Source organism: Bubalus kerabau, chromosome 4 (genome assembly GCF_029407905.1).
Source record: "Bubalus kerabau isolate K-KA32 ecotype Philippines breed swamp buffalo chromosome 4, PCC_UOA_SB_1v2, whole genome shotgun sequence".
Classification (NCBI taxonomy): Eukaryota; Metazoa; Chordata; class Mammalia; order Artiodactyla; family Bovidae; genus Bubalus; species Bubalus kerabau.
In genome coordinates this window covers 96,573,008-96,600,966 of record NC_073627.1, presented here as the reverse complement: position 1 = coordinate 96,600,966, position 27,959 = coordinate 96,573,008, and the positions used below count along the sequence as shown (strand labels likewise).

Sequence of the window (27,959 nt, the reverse complement as noted above, 5' to 3'; positions counted from 1 at the left end):
ATGTCATTAAATGTGTTACTTACTGCTATAATTTGGTCTCCAATTTGGATTCTTCCATCATGTTCCACAGCACTGCTCTTTGTAATGCTCTTAACAAAGATCCCTGAAGGTTCTAAGATTAGAAACAAGTTTGTTTTGTTTTATTATTTACGAAATACACTCAAAGAATACCCATCCTCCATTCTCCTAAAAATAAAGTCCTAATTCTGAGTAGATATAAATCAACAAACCACACAAACAAAATCACTACTAGAAACCTCGGCTACAGAAGAAGACAATGGTTTTGTTTATGTGAAATAAAATATCACAGTAACCTGCACTACTCCAAAGAAAGACTTCTATCAGTTTATCATGAAAATACATCATCAGACACATGAAAATATATTATGTTGATTCAGTATTTCATAAGACAAAGACATTAGAGGCAATTGCCAAGATAAAAGAAATAGAATATTAATGTTTAAAAACTACCTAATTTTTTATCTCCAATGTATCCTGCAATGGTAATTCCTAATCCTTGGACATTTTTAGTGAGCTCTACATCAAACGTCTCACTTTCTTCACTTTTCTGAGTTGAAGCATCAACCTGAAATATAATTCGTAAAAAAAAAAAAATACATATAAATAAACACACAGACAAACAAAACAAGCTTTTTTCAAGCCACACTCTTCATTTAGAAAAGGTATGATGTAATTAGTTCTTAAAGAACTCTGCTAAAGAATTACAGTTAGGGATTACTCCTTCAATCTTGACAACTTGGCCTCAGCATCACATTTTTACTCAAAAGCAATGTCAGGAGTAAAGCTGAACACCCTCTTCAGAGAAATATATTATTGGTTTTTTGTGAAAATCATAAAAAATTAGTTTCTTATTAACAGCTTATATTTTCAGGAGTGGCTCAACTTCCTTTTTGAAGAAGTTAGAGGATATAATAGAGTTGAAATAAAGCTTTGAATCCACATTAACAAGCTCAAATCTAGCTTTGTCATTGACTTTTTCTAAGCATCACTTTGCTCAGCTGTCTATCAGGAATAAGAAAAAGTCCAGCTAACATTCATTGAGCAGTTTCTACATAATAGACATCTGATATGTCTCAATTAATTTACTCCTTAGAAGAATGAATCAAGTACAATTACTGTCAGTTTTATGCGGGGAAACTAAGGAACATAAACTTTTGCAAGGACTCACAGTGAACCATCTAATAGAGGAAGAATTCAAACACAAGGCGCTGGTTGCAGAGCCCCTGCTCTTAAAAGATGCACAGTATGCAAACCCCCTTAAAATGTAAGGGCCACAGTGCCTGCTCAAGACATGCCATTATTCCTGTCTTAACTTGGAAGCTGATTCTAACATCATGAAGGTGAACCTGTCCTCCAGATAAAATATTAATAGACTGATGGTTATTTTGAAATCCAGTGAAAGGCACCAAATATTAATTAAAACTGTCTTTGTATTTGCTTTATAAATTCAAACTTCAACATGAAAAGCCCTTTAGAAGGAAAGCATGCCTTTCCATGCTGATTTCCTTCACCCTGGAATGATATTTGGAAGCAGCATTCTCTAATATGTAGACTTGTTATTATATACTGGACTAAAGGGCAAGGCTCCCTGAATAAAGCATGAATGGATTAGTGCAGTAAGTCATCAACAAGTTGCTGATATTATATACTGGTGTGGTGTCAGCAGATTCCAGAAAGTACCCTAGGAAGATCACAGAAGAAAGAAGGTTATGGTTTGAATAGACAGGCAGAATGGGGCTAGCTGGTAATGCTTTCTGATTTTCTTTAAGCATACTCTATATCTCATTGATAGTCACCTAAATGAGATATAAAATTTTATAGTAAAGTTTGATTTATTTTTTCATTGCACATAATTATCTATGCAAACTTAGCAAAAGCTTAAAGTTTAGATAATTACAAGAAAATGACAGGATGAAATCTGCTTCAATTGTAACAAATGTGTTTTCTATTTTTAATAAGACTTATGCAAGTGCTATTTTAGAGGGTGGCAATTTGACTATCGAATGGTTTTAAAAGGGGCACAAGCTTCAGAAATGATGATATGCACAGAATAGATATTTTTCTAAGCTTTCAATTACATCAAGTGGTTTTCGGTATTGCATTCATTTATATATTGCTGAATAAAATGTTTTGTTTACCACAAAAGAATGCCACTTAAATACTTTCATAAACAGGCTTTCTTTACTTTTTTCTCCCTGCAAAAAATAGCAACCAAACACAATCCTAAAAACAACAGAATCATGGAAATTTCAAGTGTTCTAATAAAGTTTTAAATGGCTTGTAGAGGAGGTTAGAATAAAAAAAAAAGGAGTTGGTAGCAACTATTTGGAAAAAAAAAAAAAAACTGTAATAGAAAAAAAACCTGCTTTTAGATCTACAAGAAAGGAATGTAGAACTAGAATTTGCTAGAAAACATATAGAAAGTGAGTATAATTCTCTTCTTAAATATTCAAGAAATTTCTGGATAAAATCATGTTGATATTTAATCCATGATACTGTGTGACTTTAACTATTTGAGATAACATTACATTATAATAATTTTGAAATATTCTAGCTTTTTGCACATCAGGAACAAAGATGGAATGCTCTGTCTATGAATAAAGCTTTTGTTACCACCCTGAAAGCATAACTTGTGTCTAAAAAACTTATATAACTAGGTCAAGAATAGTGACTTCTCATTACAAATCTTATAACAATTATATGACATACCTTAAAACAATAATATTGAAAGGTTTTAGTAAGTTTTATTCATCCACCTTGCCCTCCAAAAGACACTAAGAAGCAAGTTGTTGAAATGGAATGATTAGAACTTATAACCCACCTAACAGAAGACCTTCTAAATAAGAAAAATATAGAATAAAACATTTTAGGTATTAGTAGCATATAATTCATTTAAATTTATTCATACTTCAAAACACTTATCCTCATAAAAGTGTTGCTTAGAGAAAAATGCAAAATATTAATCAATCTATCCTTCATTTGTGAGATAATATTCCTATTCAATAAACTATTATTAGTGCTAAAACATTCTCTATTTGAGGTTTGTTTCATTCTTTATCAATAATACACTAACATTAATAAATCTAGTTTCTAAATAAACATCACTGTCATCCAAGTGCTATAATCTATGACCTTCCCATTAACTTTTTATGTCCTTACCCGCATTTCTGGCGTAGAAGCTGGGGATGAGGAAAGGGTGGTGCCCAAAGAGGTAGGTGCTGTGGGCTCTTCAATGGCACCTCTTGCAATCATCAGCTTCACTCTGTTTCCACACTGTCTGAGGACTTGGGCTACCTGCTCACTGCTCATCCCTGCTAGATCTGTATCACCAATCTTCAGGATGTGGTCTCCACTGCATAATCGCCCATGCTAAATGAAAAGGAACTGGTTAGTCAGCTTGTTATTATTATTACTAACTTCATCAGAGAAACTCTAAATGAGAGAATGGGAATAATAACAAAAAAGAGCCATACTGTGAATTCTTGGTACATTAAACATAGTGTAGTGTTAACTCTCTTTCAAAGCATCCTAACATTATTCAATGGGATGTAAGTAACCGAAATATTAAAATAAATATTATTTAAATCAATAACTTATATGAGCTTTTCAATTTGATTTATATACACTTGATGCAAGAAAGCACTAGCCCTTCTTTGAATTTTTTGAGAAAAATAAAAGAGAGAAAATGCCACTAGGTAAAGCTGAAACTCCAATACTTTGGCTACCTGATGTGAAGAACTGAAATCATCTGAGAAGACCCTGATGCTGGTAAAGACTGAAGGCAGGAGAAGGGGACAACAGAGGATGAGATGGTTGGATGGCATCACTGACTCAATGGACATGAGTTTGAGTAAACTCCAGGAGTTAGTGATGGACAGGGAGGCCTGGCGTGCTGCAGTCCATGGGGCCGCAAAGAGTTGGACACGACTGAGCAACTGAACTGAACTGAAAGATGAGGTATAACTCACTACACAAATATATATTACTCAAAATACAGTGTGAACCACAAAAAAAGCTCTGAGTTAATATCACAAATTTCTGCCTTGCCATTTCAAAGATAAATATCCCTAAAGGACTCACTTGCAGATGAAATCTTTGCAAGATGTAAATTCAGATAGACCAGGGAAGTGAACACCGATCTGGTAAGCCTCCATACAAGCACTGTCCACAAGAACATTCTGCAGTCATTAAAATGTTCTGCAATGTCCAATATGGCAGCTACAAGCAACATACTGCTCTAGAGTAGGGACCCCCAACTCCAGGCTGTGAACCGGTACCTCCTATCATATCAGCAGCAGTGTTAGGTTAGAAATAAACTGCACATAAATGTAATGCACTTGAATCATCCTGAAACCATCCCCATCACCCCAGTCTGTGGAAAAACAGACCTCCACGAAATGGTTCCTGGTGTCAAAAAGGTTGGGGCCCGTTGTTCTAGAGCGCTTGAAATATAGCTCATCTTATGGAAGAGCTGAGGTGGTAATATTATTTAATTTTAATAAATTCAAATTTGAACTTAAAAGTGGTATGTGGCAAGTACCTACAGTATTAGTGCAACTCTACACAGAAGAGAAAGCTTATTCATCACAAGTCTGTCAATTAGAGAGATTTCACTGGAGACTGCTTGATACTGGCTAATATTTAAAAGTGAGAAAAGACACATGCTATTGAGTTACTCTCAATACCTCTACAAATAAGGTTGGCCATAAATTTGCCTTTATTTACCAATATGAACAATATTTGATAACCCTGACTTCCTAAGTTCAAATACACATGCAAAAGCAAATAGCTTCATACACAAAACATTATTATCAAGGCAAAGAAGACACGAGAACTTGTCAAATTAAAATATAAATCACAATTAGTAACTATTTTCTCACATATATTACAGCAATTTTATATAGCATAAATGGCAATGGCTTAATGAACTACCCTAAGTAATAAAAAATAGGCTGTACTCTTGTTTTTCCCCCTCAGTAATGAAATATTCTTTTTTCCACAATACCTTGTAGCTATAAAATAGATAGACAGGCTTATAAAAATGACTTACAATCATAAATAAAGAATATCTACCTCTAAAATGATCAAAATCACAACCTGGGCTTTCCTCTCTGATTTGAAAGTCTTAAGATCACTGTAACTGTAAATGAAAATCAAGGTCTCTTCTGAAACGCATTTCACCCCAAGTCAAAGAAAATCATTTTACAAACAAGCCCAGTAAAACAAAAGAATCTGACCTTATCTAAAGCCAAAGTCTCTTCTTTTTGACAGAAATATACAAGATGAAGCTATATTATTGGATAAAACATAAAGTACCTGCTGGAATAGCTTACCTGATCAGCTACACCTCCAGGCAGAATGGTCTTCACAATCACACCAGTTGCTTTTCCTCCTACGATGCCAAAGCCCAGACCAGAACCATCATTGACCAATTCAATGGTTTCCACATGCTGCCAGTGAACCTGAAAACAAAGCCCTCATGTAAATTTGAAAATTAAAATTTTATTGTAGTTGAGATTTCTATGAATATTATTTTGTGATTAGTATTAAATGAGTGAAACATAATAATGAGTTTTAACAGGGTCCCTTTTATTTAGTACACTTTTCTTTCAACAGGTTGTTACTACTGTTGATATAACCATTCTTGAAATTATCAACACACCATTATAGTGGCTCTATTTAACCAGGTAAAGATACAGACTGGCAAGATCCTTTGTAGAATTTGAAAAAAGATGATCAAAGAAAAAGAGAAAAAAAAATGTTAGCTGTTAAAAATTTCTTCTACATAAATCTTGTTGCATGAGATTTCAAGTTAAGTGAGAAAGTGTTAATCACTCAGTCGTGTCCAACTCTTTGCGACCCTATGGATTGTAGCCCGCCAGGCTCCTCTGTCCATGGAATTTCCCAGACAGAAACACTGGAGTGGGTAGCCATTCCCTTCTCCAGTGTACCTTCCCGACCCAGGGATTGAACCTAGGTCTCCTGCACAGTAGGGGGATTCTTTACTGTCTGAGCCACCTGGGATGCCCCCAAATAAAATGACCTGTTAAAGTCACTGATAGCTAACTCTAACAACTTAAAAAATAAAATCAAGATTTTATTTGTTTACAGATAGTCAATTTTTTAAGGGACTTTTTCCTTTTTTAGGAATGAATTCAAGTTAAAAAGCTACATAAATAAAGATAAAAAGTTTTTTGGAAGCCAGAAACTTAATCATAATTGCATAAAATATATTCTATGCACAGAAGGGAAAAAAGAACAAAAAGGCAAAAACTCAAGAATTACAAAGAACCTACAGGAATTGCAAACCTGTGCAAAACCTTAAAGAATTAGAAAAATATGTTCTGTTCCCCTTGAAAAACTTATGTACTCACCGGGTTAGAATGAGCTGAAATTGTGCTCGCCGCAGATGGAGAACGGGAAACTATAGGGCTGATAAGCTGAGGCAATGAGCCTCTGGCAATAACCAGCTGGACAGTATCTTTGGCTTTCTGCAGGATGCTGATGGCCTGCTGATGTGTAATTGTCTGATCAAGTGCCTGTCCATTAATAGCAAGGATTTGGTCAGTTTCCTTCAATCTTCCATCTCTAACAATGAAAAGGGGGATAAAAGAGAACTGATAGATCTCAAGAAAATGACTGCTTCTTTGGCATGTATTTTCAGGTTATTTTTATTTCTATTTTCTAATGTCCACACTATGTAAGTTTTTTCTTGCAATTGTACTCCTAACATATTTTTTCTCTATTTCTTTATTTTTGTTCTATGTGACATGCTGTTCACAAAACCTACCATGATAATCACTCCATGATGTATGTAAGTCCAATCATGATGCTATACACCTTAAACTTACATAGCGCTATATGTCAATTATATCTCAATAAAAATGGAAGGGAAAAATATATATGCTTTGGCACCAGCTGACCTAACCCTAGTCAACCACTCCCAGTTAACAGCCATCTTCTTTTTAGCTACTCATTCAACCTATACGTTGTATTTTAGTACTGCTATTATCTTCTACAGATGAATGCAAAGAAGGATATGTTTACTTTTTGCTTTGAGCATATTAATAAAATACAGCTCTTACTTGTTGTTTTGAGTATATTAATAAAATACAGCTCATATTATCATAGACCACTTGAATGCTTTTCTATAATTTTTAAATTTAATCAAAAAGAGCCTGTTTAAAAACAATGGAATAATGTACTAGTTAAATTTCTATTTCCTTATTAAAAAGTGATTAAGTCATGACTATATTTAAAAGTTACTCTGCTTTCAAAGGACTTTCTTGTTATTGTAGCAATGTTAATGATTTCTAAAAACTGTTTAATAACATTTTATATTGTTTGTAGGCATTTTTGTTTCTTGAAATTCTTCTAGGGTGAGCAGCACCTTCTGAATGTGGTATCAAAAACAGGGAAGTCACAGTGACAGTCTCACCTGTGGGCCACACTGCCCTCCTGGATCTCCTGCACAAATATACCCAGCTCTCCCCGGTTTTCACTCCTCAGTCCCACCACACTGAACCCAAGGCCTCCACATGGAGGTTTGAGGAGGTCAAAAACTTCTATCTGGCGACCCTGTCCAGAAAAAGCAGCAAGAAATCTAATTATATGCCAGCCACTGTGGTCATAGTCTTATTAGTGGCATTAATCTGTTAAAAATTTTTTTCAATTTTTTCTAAGATAACCTTCATTTAGAAAAATCCCTGAAGCACTTAAACTTACACGAAATCTACATCTTTTTCATTCTAATTTTTTCAATGTTAAAAATGTCTTCATAAATAAGAATATATATCATAGTATAATATACATTTAAGATATACTTTATATTGTTGTTCAGTAACATGTTCAGGCTTCCCTGGTGGCTCAGAGGTTAGAGCATCTGCCTGGAATGCGGGAGACCTGGGTTCAATCTCTGGGTCGGGAAGATCACCTGGAGAAGGAAATGGCAACCCATTCCAGTACTCTTGCCTGGAGAATCCCATGGAGGGAGGAGCCTAGTAGGCTACAGTCCAAGGGGTCGCAAAGAGTCGGACACGACTGAGCGACTTCATTTTCACTTTCAGTAAAATGTAATAAAATTTATAAAAGAATATAAAACAAAATATATTATTGCCATATTTTCTATTATAATAATATATTTAAAGTATATATTTAACATATGCAATATAAATATGCAAGTATTCTTCAAATTATCCAGGACACATTCTATCAAAACTAACAGGAACAAACACTCTTACCTGGGCCATATTTTTGATCAGTTGATCAAATTCATCACAAGCAGGTTTCCCATTGATATGTGCAGTACCGAATCCTGTAAGAACTTCCAGATTTCCATTATTTGGGGATGATAAAAATGATTCATTTTGTAGAGTAGGAATTACACCTGGGCTGAGATGCGGAATGTGACCATACTCGACATTTGAAATTGTTGAAGTTGCAATGTTTACCTAAGAGTAATATGGAGATTATTAACAATTTTGATATTCCAGAAGCTACCTCATAGAAATCATGCCAAGAGGGGTAATAATGAAGTACATATGAAATTTCAAAATATCCATACCATTTTATTCAGCAACTCTATTTCAAGAAGAAAAATTAGAAAAACACATGAAGATGTACATGCAAGGATGTTCAATGAAGCACTATTTTTAGGTGGAAAAAGTTTTAAACACTAATTATGTGAAAAAAATTAGCATTCAATGTCAAGGTCATTTAAATACACAAAAACACATACATCTATACATACATTCTTAAGTAAAAAAGCCTAGTTAATGAACAATAAGCAAAGTATAGTTCAATGTACATTCAAAAAATTATTAAACACCTGGAACAATATATACTAAATAACCAACACAGCAATAGTTGTCTCCAAGATATGGCAATGCAGGGAGACATTGCTGTCCCCAAGATATGGGAACCCAAGGAGACATAGCTGTCCCCAAGATATGGGAATCCAATGAGACATTTACTTACTATATTACTTGAATTTTCATAACAACTTATGCAGTAAAGAATTTGGTCTTTCCCAAAGAGAGGCCTGGCCTTTGTCTCCAGTTTAGAGAAGTAATTTCTAAATCCTTGGAATGTTTCCAGATGACGGAAGTGTCTCTGTTGTTCACAGTCCCCAAGGCCACATAATATCCACTCAAACTCTGAAACTGAGTCATCTCACATGGGTAATTAATCATACATATGAAATGATGTCCCAATAAATACTGTGTACACCAAGCTCATGTGAGCTTCCTGAGTCGGCAATACTCCATGTGAACTGTCACACACACAAATTTGGGAAGAGAATACTTCCTGAGGAACAGAAGCTTCACATCAGGAATGTTCCCAGACATGATGCTGTGCATCTCGTTCTTATGCTAATTATTTACCTGTATCCTTCCCTATAACAGACCATAATCATGAGTCGAACAGCTTTTAGTAAGTTCAATAGGTCCTTCTAATGAATTACTGAACCCAAGGGTGGTTTGGGGAACCTCCTCAACATACATGGTTGGTATCAGAAGTGAGAGTGGTCCTGTGTGGACTCTTCCTACCAACTCTGTATTTGGAGCTTAACTCATTGCTGTTTATGTCACAAGTTTGGGCAGAGCTGCCATTCTGAAGGACAGTGCCCGTAAACTTCACAGTATGGCTAGCTCCAGGTACAATAACATTAGTAAACAACAACAAAAAAGATCATTCCATTTTGGAAAAATATTCTAGTTATCTACAATAACATTAGTAAACAACAACAAAAAAGATCATTCCATTTTGGAAAAATATTCTAACATACATAACAGTTATGTGCCTGTTATACAGACCTAAATAATCTAGTAATATAGACACCATATTAAAAAGCAGAGACATTACTTTGCCAACAAAGGTCCGTCTAGTCAAGGCTATGGTTTTTCCAGTGGTCACGTATGGATGTGAGAGTTGGACTATAAAGAAAGCTGAGCACCAAAGAATTGATGCTTTTGAACTGTGGTGTTGGAGAAGACTCTTGAAAGTCCCTTGGACTGCAAGGAGATCCAACCAGTTCATCCTAAAGGAGGTCAGTCCTGTGTGTTCACTGGAAGGACTGATGTTGAAGCTTAAACTCCAATACTTTGGCCACCTGATGCGAAGAGCTGACTCATTTGAAAAGACCCTGATGCTGGAAAAGATTGAGGGCAGGAGGAGAAGGGGACGACAGAGGATGAGATGGCTGGATGGCATCACTGACTCTCGATGGATATGGGTTTGAGTGGACTCCAGGAGTTGGTGATGGACAGGGAGGCCTGGCATGCTGTGGTTCATGGGGTCACAAAGAGTCGGACACAACTGAGCGACTGAACTGAACTGAATATATTATTAAATAATATTATACTAAATATTAATATATATCAAATTAAATGATGATATTGGCCACCTCATGCGAAGAATTGACTCATTGGAAAAGACTCTGATGCTGGGAGGGATTGGGGGCAAGAGGAGAAGGGGACAACAGAGGATGAGATGGCTGGATGGCATCACTGACTCCATGGACGTGAGTCTGAGTGAACTCCAGAAGTTGGTGATGGACAGGGAGGCCTGGCGTGCTGCAATTCATGGGGTGGCAAAGAGTCGGACCGACTGAGCAACTGATCAGATCTGATCTGATTAACATATTAATACCAAATAATAATAAATATAAACAATAATAATATTTCATTAAGGTAAATAATCTTTCAACTAGTGCAAACAACTAGACCTAATTTTATATATCTATAAAGTATATGGAATATAACTTTTTATTTATAATTAATCAGAAGAAAGACTATATCAATGACATTTTTGGATCACTCTCTGAACTCATCAGCACTCTGTCCTTCACACACATAGCTTCAGCTATAACTGATCACTGTTCCTCAAACCACCAAGCTGCTCTCTCTAGCCATCAAGGCTAGACATCCTTCCCCCAAGTATCTACATGCTTACATCTTTACTTCATTCAAGTGCACTCAACATCATCACCTCAGAGAAGGTTCCCTGACAGTACATCCCAGAATTACGCTCCATGAGCTGACTCTGCCCTGTTTTTCTTCACGGTGCTTATTATCACCTACATGTTCTCTGTTGTTAAGTAGCTTCCATCCCAATCTGGAGAGACAGACTAGAACACAGAATACTCCAGTGGATCAATAAAACCTGATTACTTTATTCTCTACTGTATCCTCATTCTCTATGGTAGTGTCTTGCATGGAGATGGCATTCAATATCCATTTGCAGAATAAATGTTAATCCAATTTTTAAGGATCTACTCTGATTTAATCTGTCCAACAAACCTCCAAGAATCACCATTTCCATTTTACACGAGATGATTACACAAAGTCACACACTTAGTAAGTAGATTATGACCTATATCTTTTCCTGTCATCTTTGTATTATATACAGAGGAAACAATCATTTAGATATCAATTTCTAGAAAGGAGACATTAGTAAATGGCTTCCACTAACAGAAGCAATCAAAATACTTCACAATATGTCACCAATTGATGCCTAAGAGTTTGTTACTTGTCCTGAAAAATAAAACGGGAAACTCAGTAAATCACCATAGTTAACAACAATCCACAATTATTTGGTTGGCTATCTATAAAGGCAAATGAAAAAGACATCAATGTGTTCAAGGAAGAAGCTTCAGGGAATTCTTTCAAATGCTTCTTTTAAAATCTACAGCAGACATGATTAATTATTTTTTTTTTTTTTCGAAAGCAAGCTTCTTACTCCAAACCTGATTTTTTTTTTTTAAACCTGAGCATGATAACTTCAATAAAGTCTGCCAGGAGAAGATACACTGTACAGGTTGAAGCAGACAGGATCATGAAATCTGTGACAGGCTGAGGATCTCGCACACCAAGACCTCATGCCTATGGGATGTTTGCACAGGGAATAAATAATTGGAGCTTTGCTACAGTGAGCTAGAATGAACAAGTCATGTTATAAGAACAAAGAGTCTATGTGAAGTTAACTGCTGAAGAAGCTCTGAAACTATGTTAGATAAGGTGTGAAGGCATTCTAAGAGTGAAGTTATATATACATATAAAGCTATATGATACTGGATATTGACTGTCTTCTCCAAATTTTTTAAAGGCTTAACCAGTGACAATGACTCCTCCTATCTCCATCCAGCCACTGAGGTCTATATAAATGTAAAAGCAAAGAGATCACGCATGTAAAAACTATAATTTAATTATACCATACAAAAGACGTGTTTTTTAATTTGAAAATTTATTGCCATAGGGAAAAACACAAAGGCACAGCTATGACTCTGCTACAGCTTTATTAAAATGGTTTTCTGAAATAAAATCTCCTGGAAGGACAGGAACAAATCTTCTTTGACATGACTAGTCAGTTCACAGCAGACACAGTACAGATGGTTAATAAAAAGACCCTGACTCCCATCTTGGTTTATACAATATAAAATAAGCAGAAGAAAACACAACTATCTGGTGATTTGTATACACAGATATACAATCTGTATTATTTGGGCAAGTTACTAGTAGATGAACAAGAGTCATTAAATAATTATGTTTTCAGTTTAGCTTCTGGCTATTTCAGTCTAAAAAGGTCTTTCATGTTCTTACTAAATAAACATGTATTAATTTAATTAGGGATGTTTCATTAGTGCCAACACCTAAGATAAGTTAAATGAAAATTAAGTAAGGTATTCAGTTAAAAACTTGTCAAATTCTTTGTGAATGGTAATACGAAATACCATCTCAGTATTTAGGACAGGAAGAGGCTCTCTTACAAGCCACAGTCAGAACCAGCAAAAGGTTCACTTACTCTAAAAGGTCAGATAAGGCAAAAATCATAACAAAGGACAATTATACAACTTAAGCACACTGTTTTAACGCAAAACACATGCACAGCCATTTACAAATACCTTAATGTATCTGAGGTCCCCATCTTCTTTCTTGTATAAATCACACTCATACGATATGATTTTTTTTCAAATTTAGTCACTCTCTCTTTAAAAGGTGAAGCAAGTACATGGGCACATGAGAAATAACTTTAATAAAGAACCTTTAATGAGATCTTTCTTCTTCACAGTTTTATCTAACACAACCAACTCACCAACAATTGTTTTATCATCTATGTAGTCTTTCAAAAGAATTTAAATAAGTTTTTAGAGAAAAATATCTCATCATATATTTTATACATGATAGAACCCTACAAATATAAAAATAATTATGACTGGCATAAGCAACTCTAAAATGACTTTTTTAATAAATCTATACTTACGGAACCAAACAGACAAGAAAATACCTGAGTAAACAAGTGTTTAGTCCTCTGACCATCAGTCAATACATGTTACAGGAGAAAAAGACAGCATCTTTTCCACCTAGCAAACAACTAATTTTCAGGTGTAGTAAGAGTGCTGCATCTTCTATAACAGCATTCGAAGAAAACAAGAATTCTCTTTAGTTATAAATACAATTAAGCTCACCCTCTGGAAATAACTATATCAGAATAACCCTTCCTCTGAGATTAATCAGAAAATGTGCATAAAAGCTGTAACAACAACAACAACAAAAACTTTAAAAGATCAAAAAGAAAGTGTCAGATCTGCTCTAGTCTATTCATTAGAAGTAAATCAGTAAGCCCAGCCCACACTCAAGAAGGTTATCATACACGAGCACAATTACCAGAAAGTACAGATTATCTGGTGTCCATCTTCCAGGCTGTCTACACAGTACATCATAGTAAAGCAGCTGAAAGCCAAGACAGAGGGAAGACCTTAAAAGCTACCGGAGCAAAAACGGACCTTATCTTCAAAAGAATAAAGCTGACATCTGACTTAAAAATTTTAAAGAACTGACAACCCAACATTTTCAGAACAACTCCCCCACACACACACTCACACACAAAGCATTGTCTCAGTTTGGGACAAAATAAATACCAAAATGAATTCTCTGGCAGAAAGAAAATGGCCTCTGATGGAATTTCCTGAATGCAGAAAACACTGAAAAGCACAGGAAGGGGTTTAAAATGTGAGTAAAACAACAGAAATTGGTTATAACACATAATCTAAAACTTGTGAAGTTTTAAATTCATGTAGAATTAAACTACATGAACAATTACACAACTACAGGAGTAAGTTAAAGAGGTGGAAATATATTAAATTCCTTTTATTTTCCAGGAAGTAGGGCAAGTACTAAAGTAAAATCAAGTTAAGGATATGCATATCTGACAAAGAAGTCAGACCTAAAATACATAAAGAAAATCCAAAACTCAAAAGTTTAAGAAATTCAATTAAAAATGAACAAAAGACACAGACAATGAACCAAAGAGGACACAGAGATGACAAGTAAGAACATAAAGGTGTTCAACATCTGATCCATTAAAGAAATGCAGATTACAAGCACAATGAGGTATCACTCCATACCTGAAAGAATAACTAAATAAAAACAAATAATGACACTGGCACACACGGATCAGGATGTGGAGAAATGTAAAGAATGGAAAACAGAAGAGTGCCTTTGGAAAACAGTTTGGCTGTTTCTGAAACAAACTATATTTACCATATGACCCAGTAATGGCACTCCTGGACACCTACTATAGAGAAATGAAAAAAAAAGAAAATCTATGTCCACAAAAAACATGTACAAAATTGCTCACAGTACCTTCAATGATACGAGTAAAATACTGGAAACAAAGTGTCCCCCAGTAAGTACATTCATAGCCAGAATAAACCTAAGAAACAAAATATTAAAATGCACAATAACTTGGAGGGATCACGTTGAGTGAAAAAAGACAATATCAAACAGTCACATAATTATTAAATTTTTAATATTCTTGAAAAACTATATACATAGAAATAAACTATATACATATACACCATTTTAGGGTCAGGAATGGTGTGGAATATATGGCTGGATATAAAAGGTAGCATAAGGGAGATCTTTGTGGTGCTAGATAGATCAGTACTTAGATTGTGGGTAGTTACACAAATCTACACAAGTGGAAAAATAACACAAATTTGAAAAATTAACACATATTTTATCAATACCAGTTTTGTGATATGATGCTTTACTAAGACTGGAACCACTGAAAGAAACTTGATGAAGCACACATACCATACTGAAAATTTTCTGAGAATACATAATTAACTCAAAATAACTTTTTAGGGTTAACTGAAATAGGTCAGGGATACTATATCTTTAAGCTAATCAATAAAAGAATAATAAAATTAAGTATAAATAACATGCTAATACAGGAAGAAGATAATATTAAAAACTTAACTAATACAAAACAGGCATAAAAGAATATGAAAATAAAAATGTCAAATTTATAAATAATTAAATATGAAGGAGTTAAATACCCAAAAGACTAAAATTGTCAGATTGGATAACACAGTAAAAATCAAATGCATACTGATTACCAAAGATATAAATTAATAATAAATAAGAGATACAGTAAAGATGAAGTAGGAAGAAGGGAAAAAAATACATCACACTTCAATTAACCAACAGAAGTCTAGTACAACAAAACTAATATCAGACAAGTAGATGTCAAGAAACACTACTGGACACAAAAATGGACAATCCCTAGAGACAAAGGGTCAATTCAACAAACAAGAAGAAACAATCTTGGCAATCTAAAAAGATAATCACAAAACAGGTAGGGCATTCCGCCTAAGATCAGGCACAAGACAAGGATGTCCCCACTCTCACCACCATTATTCAACACAGTTTTGGAAGTCCTAGCTACAGCAATCAAGTGAAGAAACAGAAATAAAAGGAATCCAGAGCAGAGAGGAAGAAGTAAGGCTCTCACTGTTTGCAGATGACATGATACTATACCAAGAAAACCCTAAAGATACTATCAGAAAATTATAGAGCTAACCAGTGAATTTAGCAAAGTGCAGTTCACTTGAGTCGCTCAGTTGTGTCTGACTCTTTGCGACTCCATGGACTGCAGCACGTCAGGCCTCCTTGTCCATCATCAATTCCTGGAGTTCACTCAAACTCACGTCCACTGAGTGGGTGATGCCATCCAGCCATCTCATCCTCTGTCGTCTCCTTCTCCTGCCTTCAATATTTCCCAGCATCAGGGTTTTTTCAAATGAGTCAGTTCTTCATATCAGGTGGCGAAATTACTGGAGTTTTAGCATCAGCGTCAGTCCTTCCAATGACTGTTTAGGACTGATATCCTTTCAGATGGACTGGCTGGATCTCCTTGCACTCCAAGGGACTCCCAAGAGTCTTCTCCAACACCACAGTTCAAAAGCATCAATTCTCTAAGTGCTCAGCTTTCTTTATACCTCAAATCCATACATGACCACTGGAAAAATTATAGCTTTGACTAGATGGACCTTTGTTGGCAAAGTAATGTCTCTGTTTTTTAATATGCTGCCTAGGTTGGTCATAACTTTTCTTCCAAGGAGCAACCATCTTTTAATTTCATGGCTGCAGTCACCATCTGCAGTAATTTTGGAGCCCAAAAAATAAACTGTCACTGTTTCCATTGTTTCTCATCTATTTGACATGAAGTGATGGAACCAGATGCCATGATCTTAGTTTTCTGAATATTGAGCTTTAAGCCAACTTTTTCAATCTCCTCTTTTACTTTCATGAAGAGGCTCTTTAGTTTTTCTTCACTTTCTGCCATAAGGGTGGTATCATCTACATATCTGAGGATAATGATAGTTCTCCCGGCAATCTTGATTCCAGCTTGTGTTTCTTCCAGCTGAGTGTTTCTCATGATGTACTGCATATAAGTTAAATAAGCAGGGGACAATATAGCCTTGACATACTCCTTTTCCTATTTGGAACCAGTCTGTTGTTCCATGTCCAGTTCTAACTGTTGCTTCCTGACCTGCATACAGGTTTCTCAAGAGGCAGGTCAGGTGGTCTGGTATTCCCATCTCTTTCAGAATTTACCACAGTTTATTGTGATCCACACAGTCAAAGACTTTGGCATAGTAAACAAAGCAGAAATAGGTGTTTTTCTGGAATTCTCTTGCTTTTTTGATGATCCAGCAGATGTTGGCAATTTGATCTCCGGTTCCTCTGCCTTTTCTAAAACCAGCTTAAACATCTGGAAGTTCACGGTTCACGTATTGCTCAAGCCTGGCTTGGAGAATTTTGAGCATTACTTTACTATCATGTGAGATGAGTGCAACTGTGTGGTAGTTTGCTCATTCTCTGGCATTGCCTTTCTTAGAGACTGGAATGAAAACTGACCTTCCACTCATGTGGCCCCTGCTGAGTTTTCCAAATTTGCTAGCATATTGAGTGCAGCACTTTCACAGCATCATCTTTTAGGATTTGAAATAGCTCAACTAGAATTCCATCACCTCCACTATCTTGTTTGTACTGACGCTTCCTAAGGCCCACTTGACTTCACATTCCAAAATATCTTGCTCTAGGTGAGTGATCACACCATCATGATTATCTGGGTCATGAAGATCTTTTTTGCACAGTTCTTCTGTGTATTCTTGCCACCTCTTCTTAATATCTTCTGCTTTTGTTCGGTCCACACCATTTCAGTCATTTATTCAGCCCATCTTTGCATGAAATGTTCCCTTGGTATCTCTAATTTTCTTGAAGAGATCTCTGGTCTTTCCCGTTCTGTTGTTTTCCTCTATTTCTTTGCATTGATCGCTGAGGAAGGCTTTCTTATCTCTCCTTGCTATTCTTTGGAACTCTGCATTCAGATGCTTATATCTTTCCTTTCCTCCTTTGCTTTTGGCTTCTCTTCTTTTAACAGCTATTTGTAAGGCCTCCTCAGACAGCCATTTTGCCTTTTTGCATTTCTTTTTCTTGGAGATGGTCTTGATCCCTGTCTCCTGTACAATGTCACAAGCCTCCATCCATAGTTCATCAGGTACTCTGTCTATCAGATCTAGGCCCTTAAATCTATTTCTCACTTCCCCTGTATCATCATAAGGGATTTGATTCAGGTCATACCTCAATGGTTTAGTGATTTTCTCCACTTTCTTTAATTTCAGTCTGAATTTGGCAATACTGAGTTCATGGTCTGAGTCATAGTCTGCTCCCAGTCTTGTTTTTGCTGACTGTATAGAGCTACTCCATCTTTGGCTGCAAAGAATATAATCAATCTGATTTCAGTGTTGGCCATCTCGTGTGTCCTTGTGTTGTTGGAAGAGGGTGTTTGCTATGACCAGTGTGTTCTCTTGGCAAAACACTATTAGCCTTTCCCTGTTTCATTCTGTACTCCAAGGCCAAATTTGCCTGTTATTCCAGGTGTTTCTTGACTTCGTACTTTTGCATTCCAGTCCCCTATAATGAAAAGGACATGTTTTTTGAGTGTTAGTTCTAAAAGGCCTTGTAGGTCTTTATAGAACTGTTCAACTTCAGCTTCTTCAGCATTACTGGTTGGGGCATAGACTTGGATTACCGTGATATTGAACAGTTTGCCTTGGAAACAAACAGAGGTCACTCTGTCATTTTTGAGATTGCATCCAAGTACTGCATTTTGGACTCTTTGTTGACTATGATGGCTACTCTATTTCTTCTAAGGGATTCCTGCCCACCGTAGTAGATATAATGGTCATCTGAGTTAAATTCACCCATTCCAGTCCACTTTAGTTCGCTGATTCCTAGAATGTTGACATTCACTCTTGCCATCTCCTGTTTGACCACTTCCAATTTGCCTTGATTCATGAACCTAACATTCCAGGTTCCTATGCAATATTGCTCTTTACAGCATCAGACCTTGCTTCTATCACCAGTCACATCCACAACTGGGTATATTTTTTGCTTTGGCTCCATCCCTTCATTCTTTCTTGAGTTATTTCTCCACTGATCTCCAGTAGCATATTGGGCACCTACCAACCTGGGGAGTTCATCTTTCACTGTCCTATCTTTTTGCCTTTTCATACTGTTCATGGGGTTGTCAAGGCAAGAATACTGAAGTGGTTTGCCATTCCCTTCTCCAGTGGACCACATTCTGTCAGACCTTTCCACCATGACCCGTCCATCTTGTGTGGCCCCACATGGCATGGCTTAGTTTCACTGAGTTAGACAAGGCTCTGGTCCATGTGATCAGATTGGCTAGTTTTCTGTGATTATGGTTTCAGTCTGTCTGTCTCAGCAAACTCAAACAGGGGCTCTGTATCAACCTAGAGGGATGGGATGGGGAGGGAGATGGGATGGAGGGTCAAGAAGGAGGGGATATATGTACACCTATGGCTGAGTCATGGAGATGTTTGACAGAAAACAACAAAATTCTGTAAACCAATTATCCTTCAATTAAAAAATAAATTATTTTTTTAAAAAACAAGGCAAATGAGAAATAGATAAATCCACAATCATAATTAGAATTTATAACATGTCTCTCTCAGACGTGACAGAATGAAAAAAAGATCAATAAGGAAACATTCTAAATAATGTTGACCTAATTAACATACATAGAACAGTGAGCTCAACAATTGCTGAATGTTAAATTCCTTCCAAATGTAAAAGAAATGGTTATCTAAGTAGACTATGGGCAGTTCACAAAGCAAGTGTCAACAAACCTCAGAATGAGACCTCTGAATACAGTAAAGTAAGCTAGAAACCAATAACAGAAAGGTAACATGAAAACCAAAGCATGTCAATTAAGCAATACATTCTAAGTAAACCACGGATAAAAGAAACTATATTAAAAATTAAACATTTTAATCAAATGATAAGATACAACAAATCAAAATTATGGGATGCAGCTAACACAATGCTTAGATTCAGACTTAAATGAATCTATTTAGAAAAATTAAAGCATAAAATGCGATGAGCTAAGCATATTGTAAAAAAGCTAAAATAGAACATATGCAAAACCCAAAAAAGGAAGAAAATAACATAGGTTAGGCCAGAATTGAGGAAAATTTTTTAAAAATACAAAGAAAATTCAAGAAAGGCAAAAGTTGGTCTTTGAAAGAAATGGATTAATAAAATAGGTAAACCTCCAGCAAAGTTTTAGAAATTGGACATTATACACTTTTTAAATTTCTGGTCATCAAAAGATACAATTATGGGAGTCAAAAGGCAAAACACAAAGCAGAAGAAGACAGGTGTGATACGTATGTTCAACAAAAAAGTTGTATTCAGAATATATTTAAAAAAGAACCTTGTCAGTCAATGAGAGAAGGACTGACAATGTCTATAGATGCGGAAACAGTGTCAGACTTTATTTTTTTGGGCTCCAAAAACCACTGCAGATGGTGATTGCAGCCATGAAATTAAAAGACACTTACTCCTTGGAAGGAAAGTTATGACCAACCTAGATAGTATATTTAAAAGCAGAGACGTTACTTCGTCAACAAAAGTCTGTCTAGTCAAGGCTATGGTTTTTCCAGTGGTCATGTATGGATGTGAGAGTTGGACTATAAAGAAAGCTGAGTGCCGAAGAATTGATGCTTTTGAACTGTGGTGTTGGAGAAGACTCTTGAGAGTCTTTTGGACTGCAAGAAGATCCAACCAGTCCATCCTAAAGGAGACCAGTCCTGGGTGTTCACTGGAAGGACTGATGCTAAAGCTGAAACTCCAATACTTTGGCCACCTCATGCGAAGAGTTGACTCATTGGAAAAGACCCTAATGCTGGAAAGGATTGGGGGCAGGAGGAGAAGGGGACGACAGAGGATGAGATGGCTGGATGGCATCACTGACTGGATGGACATGGGTTTGGGTAGACTCCAGGAGTTGGTGATGGACAGGGAGGCCTGGCATGCTGCAATTCATGGGGTCTCAAAGAGTCGGACACGACTGAGAGACTGAACTGAACTGAATTGACAAAACAGAAAAGTGGACAAAAGACATATAGAAATTCCACAAAAGAGGATTTCTAAATGTCGAACAAACATGCAAAAAGGTATTCAACATTGAGAAATGCAAATTAAATCAATAATGTGATACAACAAGTACCCTAGAGTAGTTAATGGGGGGAGGGGGAAGAAGACTAAAGCTGGCAGTAGCAAGTAAAGGCAATGATATGGATGAGGATTTTCATACATTATAAGAAGAGATTGACAACTGATTTGGGAAACAGCTAGATGGAATATACAAATGTTGAATATATACCTTAAGACCCAGAAATTTCACTCCTGAGAAATGCACACTTGTGAACATCAAAAGATACATGTTAGAACATTTATGGAAGTTTTATTTATAATACAGTCAAACACTGGGGAGGGGGTAGGCAAAATTATAGTCAACAGTCCCTGATAGCTCAGTTGGTAAAAGAATCCACCTGCAATGCAAGAGACCCCAGTTCGATTCCTGGGTCGGAAAGATCCACTGGAGAAGGGATAGGCTACCCACTCCAGTGTTGTTGGTTTCCCTTGTGGCTCAGCTGGTAAAGAATCTGCTTACAATGTGGGAGATCTGGGTTCAATCCATGGGTTGGGAAGATCCCCTGCAGAAGGGAAAGGCTACCCACTCCAGTATTCTGACCTGGAGAATTCCATGGACTCTACAGTCCATAGTGTCACAAAGAGCCGGACACAACTAAGCAACTTTCACTTTCACTTTCTTTCACAGTCAACAGAAGAAAGGAAAAATATATTCCAGTGTACTCATGCAATGAAAAATGAAAGACAGCTACAAAGAACAAGATAATGAATCTCACAGACACTAAGCGAAGACAAAGGAGCCATGTACAAAAGTATATATATTCAGGCTGTAATATATAAAATTCAAATACTTATCTATGGGATGGAAGTCAGAACAGTGTATGATCTGACTTACATGTGGAATCTAAAAAAGCCAAACTCATAGAAACAAAGAGTAGACCGGTGGTTACTAGGGACTGCAGGGTATGGGAAATGGGGAGATGTTGGTCAAAAGGGTACAAACTTTCAGGTAAGAGATGAATAAATTCTAGGATCTAACGTACAGCAATGATGACTACAGTTAATAGTACTGTATTATATACTTGAAATCTAATAAGACAGTAGATTTTTAAAGTTTTCAGCACATACACATATAAATGGTTAATTATGTGAAGGGACAGATGTATTAACTGGCCTTACTGTTGATAATCATTTTGCAATGTATACATGTATCAAATATCTCAAATATCACATTGTACATCTTAAACTTATACAACAATATATGTCAGTCAGTCGGTTCAGTCACTCAGTCGTGTCCGACCCCATGAATCACAGCACGCCAGGCCTCCGTGTCCATCACCAACTCCGGGAGTTCACTCAGACTCATGTCCATCAAGTCGGTGATGCCATCTAGCCATCTCATCCTCTGTCGTCCCCTTCTCCTCCTGCCCTCAATCCCTCCCAGCATCAGAATATATGTCAACATAACTCAAATAGTCTGGAAAAAATAAGTGATTCCTTTGGGATTGTTAGGACTGACTGCGGGAACAGAGAATATTATAGAGTGCTGGTAATTTTCTACTCTGTGATTTATGGAAAGGGTCATACTTCTACATTCAATTTGTGAAAAATCCTTGAGCTATGCAATTTTCCTTTGATTGTACTGAATATGTTCTTTCTTAATATTTTTTTTTAAGTTTACAAAGTAAGTTTTACAATCAGAGCAGAGAACCTGGGGTGCCCCAATGAACGATACAATTCAATGATACAACAAAAAAAGAAGTGTGAATGATACACACTTCTCCTAAATGGGGGGCTTAGGAATAGCCTCTACGTATCGACCTAAATGTTTTCTGACAGAAAGTCAAAGTTCAGTTATCTAGCATTCACCGTAAACAAAGGAAAATGAAGAAATGGATATCTGAAGATGAAGTTTAGTCTATTACTGTGATAGATTACCTTCCACAGGCTTGATATAGATTCAAGAGGCTAATTCCCATTCCCAAAATAAATTTTTACAAGTGCTCAAGTCAAGATGAATCCTCAGCAAACATGTCTTAACTGCTGAAGCACATCTAAATTTGTTCCTTAAAGATTATAAATTTTTAACACTCGTATCATTTAATTGCACATCAAATTAGAAGACAAACAATCATTACACTATCTTATACTTTTATACTAAGGTATTTGACCCACCCTACTACAAGGCTGATATACTTGTAAGATTTTTAAATTATAAACTGCTTTTTATTATATTTTCAATAATAAATATACTATTCTTCAAAATAAACATCATTCCAAAAATAGTCAAAAAGATCAATAGAAAATTTTCAAATAAATTCATTTAACTAAAACAGCTTCAAAATGCTGAATACTGACTTCTTACTTTTTATCTATCCCTTTTAGGCTGTTAACTGAAAAGAAGTTAACATTACTAGCTCTATTTAATGGCAAACATCAATCTTTCCAGAAATACTTGTGTAATTGTCTACGAACATGATAGCTTAGGATCAAACTGAATTTCCCAAAGCATTACTATATAAATTATCCAAACCTAATTTGTGGTCCTGTTATTTTGACTTAATCTGAATTCATAGTACAACAAGGAGAATAAAATCACCCAAACACTTATATACATTTGATGAATATTATATTTCTATCATTTACAAGCTAAAGTATATTATTTAAATTAAGCAAGAAAAATGACCACTGCTTTTACAACGCCAGTTTTAGTTAGATTTTAAACAAATTTATAAATATATATTGCTAGTTCAATTCCCCAATTTTCTGTTTGTTACTCCTCAACATAGAGAAAAATAAGAAGCAAGGCTCACTCTGAGGATTTTGCCGTAACAGGTGCACCTCACAGAACTGCGGACTTTTTTTTTTTTATTCCACACCTTGTCTTTTCTTCATGCAGAGCAAGAAAAGTGCTTATATTCTTGTGAATTTACAAAAATGCTGTAAAACACTCTCTGGAACTGATCCCAAATATGAAATGCAAAGAGGGATAGAATCCTAATAGTATTCAATGAAATACAGCACCTAAAATGGCAGAATAGGAAAAAAAAATTATACATAATAAAGCTCTATTTCAAGTTTGGAACCAAGAGAGGGGAGGTCTCCTCTTCCATAAATCTTTCAGAGAAATACTGAGTAGAGCACAACTCTGATGCATTATTGAACAGGCAAACCCTAGCACAGTAATTGATGGTGGCACTCTGATTTAATGATCCTTATTTTTAAAGCTAATTAAAGAAATTGAATTGCATGTTCAAAGCAGATTTGCTTAATGTGACGAGACTATTTTGGACATAAAGTAGCTCACAGTTCCTGAACTAAACAAGTTACAAAATGGAGCAGCGAGTTTTAAGGAAGGGAAGGGGCTTGGGGGGAGTGGGGCTTTAAGACAAGACAGTGTATAATTTTACATTTTCTATGAGACCTTCCTTTCTTTCATTGGAATACTTATTCAGCACCTGAAATGTTCAAGACATTCGGCTCTAGGGGATGGGACAGTAATAAAAGAGGTGTCTGTGGAAGGCTGTGAAAAAAAGGGCAACAAATCATTTTCAGCTCCTCTTCACAAGAACAAGTCTATTCCCCTACCACAGAATCACATACAAAAGTCCTTTTTTTGTATGTGATTCAAAAGTAAATCAGTAGTAAAGTAGTAGTAGTAAAAAACTATTAATTTTATTCAATATTGACTCTTAAAAGTATGTCTTTTAAAATTCTGTGTTTCAAAGTGGTAAGTAAATATGAAGTACTTCTCATATATTAAAAATACATTCATCACAAGAAAAGCACTATTGTTTGAGTTGCAAGCTAAACTAGGTTATTTTTTTCATGGGCACTGTATTACTTGAAAAATGACTTAAATCCAAAAACTGATTATACAGACTTTGGTATATGGCAGACACTTTCTCAAAAATAAAGTATGCCTGACACTTCAAAGAAAACAACTGACAGTAATTGTTGCCAGTAGTAAAATTTGAGCTTTCAAGTAAAAATTAAGAATTTTGAAAAACTTGCATCTGCCAACCTGGGCTTGACGCTTTTCCATAATTTAAAGACTCTATTGATAAGATCAGAAGCAATACCAGCAAGTCTAATTTTCTGATACTATGTAATGAAAGGTGAAGTGCAATTTTTCTATTTTTCAGATTTTCCAAATGACCAATGTAATATAAAATTGTGCATGGGTAATGAAAGTAAAAATTCAAAGCACAGGGAAGTATTCCCTGTTTTGGTTTCAGATTCCACACTGCAACTAGCCTCTAAGAAACTAACAAGAGTTTGGTGCCCTATCAAATAAGGATAACCACAGTTATCTGAAGGCTATATACACCCCTCTCCTTTCCATCTACATACTTGTGTGAAGCCAGATTTTCTGATATTCATAAACTAAAACAACAGATCCAAACAGATCAAATCCAGAAGCAGATATGAGAATCCGATATCTTCTACTGAGCCATGTTAAAGAAAAATGCAAAAATGTAAAACAATGCCACTCTTTTCACCAACTTTTAAATGTAATGGGCTTATTACTGTGATTTTTTAGGTACTACTAAGTAAATATTTACAAAAGTTCTCAATTTTAATTTCTAACCTGATATAAATATTGATGGATAAAACCACAGAAACAAAAGCTCTTTGAGGTCCTCAGAAATGTTTAAGAATGTAATGGGGTCATGAGAGGAAACTGAGAGCCACGGCCTTAGAACATTAAATCTCCACAGAAGAAGAAGCAATAAACAGAGAACGGGTATTTACTGAGCTCTTGGTAAACACTGGGCTTAGGCCTTCCGTTTTTAAAATCCATGCTATTTAGCTCCCATTTTACAACTAAAGGAGGAGCAAAAAAGGGCTCAGTCAAGATTAATACATATTTTTTTCATTTAAAGAAATAAACTCACGGTTAAGATCATTGTCGGTCTCTGAACAACACTACAACACTGCCAGCATCTGAGAGCAGATAATCAACACGAAAGCCTCGAGATAACCAGGAATTCCTTACATTATGTTCATTATACTGTTTTCAAGGACAGTGAAACAAAAAGCAACAGAGCGTTGTGATTAAGACCTGAGCTCTGGAGTCAGCTTGCCTGCATTCAAATACCAACTCCCTCACCTAACCTCTCTGTGCTTCCATTACCCCTCTGTAAAATGAGGAAAATATTATCCTCTGCTTTATAGTATTGTCGTAATGATGAAACATGGAAGAGCTCCTGGCACGCAGTAAGAACTCCTTCCAAGTTAATTGTGATGATGATGAATGATGAGTGATGTATCTATTTAATATGGTTCCTAAGAGAAAAATGAGGGGTCTTCAAAGTAACTTTAGTTATTTGGCTAGTTTATTGATATAAAAAACTAGTTATCTAGCAAGGAAAGACAAATTATTAATGCACAACAGTTCTGAATATTCAAGAACATTCATGTAATCATTCATTGTTTACTGAGTCTGAGTTAAGTGTCATGTTAGGGACAAGGTATTCAAAGATGAACGTGTCATGGATTTTATTCCAAAAGTGGGAAATGGATTCCAAACAAACCTCCAAACAAATGAATTCTTCAGCCCCTTCTCATGCTTGTTAAGAACAAATGGCGCAGTGGCGCGCAGCATAGACACCACTAGTCTAGGCATGTGTGTTGATGTGTATTTACAGAATGTCTTTCCTTTATTTAAATCTCAACACTTCTGTGCTTTCTGAACAAAATTTCCAAAGAAAAAGAGTGTAAAGAATGTAGCTTGACCAAAAATAATAGTCTTATCAAAGTATGCTGGAATTTTCTACAGTAAAGGGGCAAAGGTATAAAAATTAACTTTATTTCAAATGTCACCACAAATTTTAGAAATTAAAAATTTAGAAAAATGACATGTTAGAATGTTTGCAGTGTTTTTTCTACCAGTCCCACATTTCTAGAAGATAAAATTGATTCACTGTTCACAGTCTGCTTAGAGAAAAATAAAAATAAAACCCTCTAGACAAGTATAAATATATGAAAATGGGCACATGAAAACTGATGTTACTTTACCATGCTGGCTCTCCATCTTACTATTACTCTACCCAGTCCATTTACTTTAGAAGTTTGCCTAATTATAAATAAAAGGAGAGTGAAACTTCTGGTTTATATTTACAAGGATTTCTGATTAAAATTTAGGAGAGAGAATTCAAGGGAAACAGCAAATTTTAATACATTTGAATTTACAAAAGACTGAATTTAAATTCATTTCTCTTTATGATTGCTATTAACTGTTTTTTTTAAACTTATTTTTTCCTTTATGTTATAGAACTAAGGATTTAGAAAAAGTGTAAATTAGAAGGAAAAAAAAAGTATTGGCTTCAGAGTCACACAGACCTAGATTCTTCCCCTAAATCTACCAACGAATAACTGTATGGTCCAGACAAAGTTATATAATCTCTCTTAGCCCCTATTTCCTCACTGGACAAAGTGGGGAGAAACCCCACCTCAAAAAACTGATGGACTGAATAAATGAGACAGAGTCCATAGCACACAAGGGTTTCCTAAAAGGAATTGTTCTTACTGTTGCCATACTTCAAATGCAAATCAACCTCTATTGTTCTAAATTCGTGAGTTAAAAAACTGATTTAGATTATACTCAGTAAATTTCTTATTTTTTTCCCTCTTCTCCAAAGACCATTTAACTTTGTCACAAAAACACCATACAATTAGCACCATTTGCTGTTTTAGACACACATGCATACTCAATGGCAAGATGGTGTTGCATTTTAATCCAGCACTGTATAAAAAGCTTGAACATTGCCTTCTTGCCCAGGATAAAACAAGAATTTTAGTCCCTTCAAAGGCTCTATATTTACAAACTTTTAGTTAAAGGAACAAACATTTAAAAGCTGTTATTGTACCAAAAATAAAGTATATGAAATTCTGACAGTAAATAAACTTTATGGTAAATGCAAAAACATGAGACTCAACTCTTCTTGTAACTTCTCCTAGATAATGTACATTGAAGTCTTACAGACACTTTCTGTTAGGCTGCTGTAATGCTCAATCATAAAAGTAAAACCATTTTAAGGGTAAGAAAAATATTTTTTAATTTTCATGGGCAACATCAACTGGGAAGAATTCTATTTGACTTCTAGATAATTCTTGTTAATGGGT

The 27,959-nt window shown here is 35.6% G+C and overlaps 1 protein-coding gene across 12 annotated transcripts in view; it reads right to left on the bottom strand.

Annotated features, from left to right (window-relative positions):
- The window catches only part of MPDZ (multiple PDZ domain crumbs cell polarity complex component), a 167,038-nt gene that overhangs the window by 104,736 nt on the left and 34,343 nt on the right, over window positions 1-27,959 (bottom strand). For 11 of the 12 annotated variants that reach the window (XM_055578063.1, XM_055578069.1, XM_055578065.1 and 8 more), the window contains exons 4-10: window positions 8,262-8,471; window positions 7,460-7,599; window positions 6,396-6,609; window positions 5,355-5,483; window positions 3,181-3,390; window positions 472-586; window positions 24-112 (exon numbers count right to left, since the gene is read on the bottom strand). In XM_055578063.1, the coding sequence (XP_055434038.1) occupies window positions 24-112; window positions 472-586; window positions 3,181-3,390; window positions 5,355-5,483; window positions 6,396-6,609; window positions 7,460-7,599; window positions 8,262-8,471 (1,107 nt within the window). The remainder of the gene's footprint in view (window positions 1-23; window positions 113-471; window positions 587-3,180; window positions 3,391-5,354; window positions 5,484-6,395; window positions 6,610-7,459; window positions 7,600-8,261; window positions 8,472-27,959) is intronic. The other variant, XM_055578074.1, reaches the window with a different exon arrangement.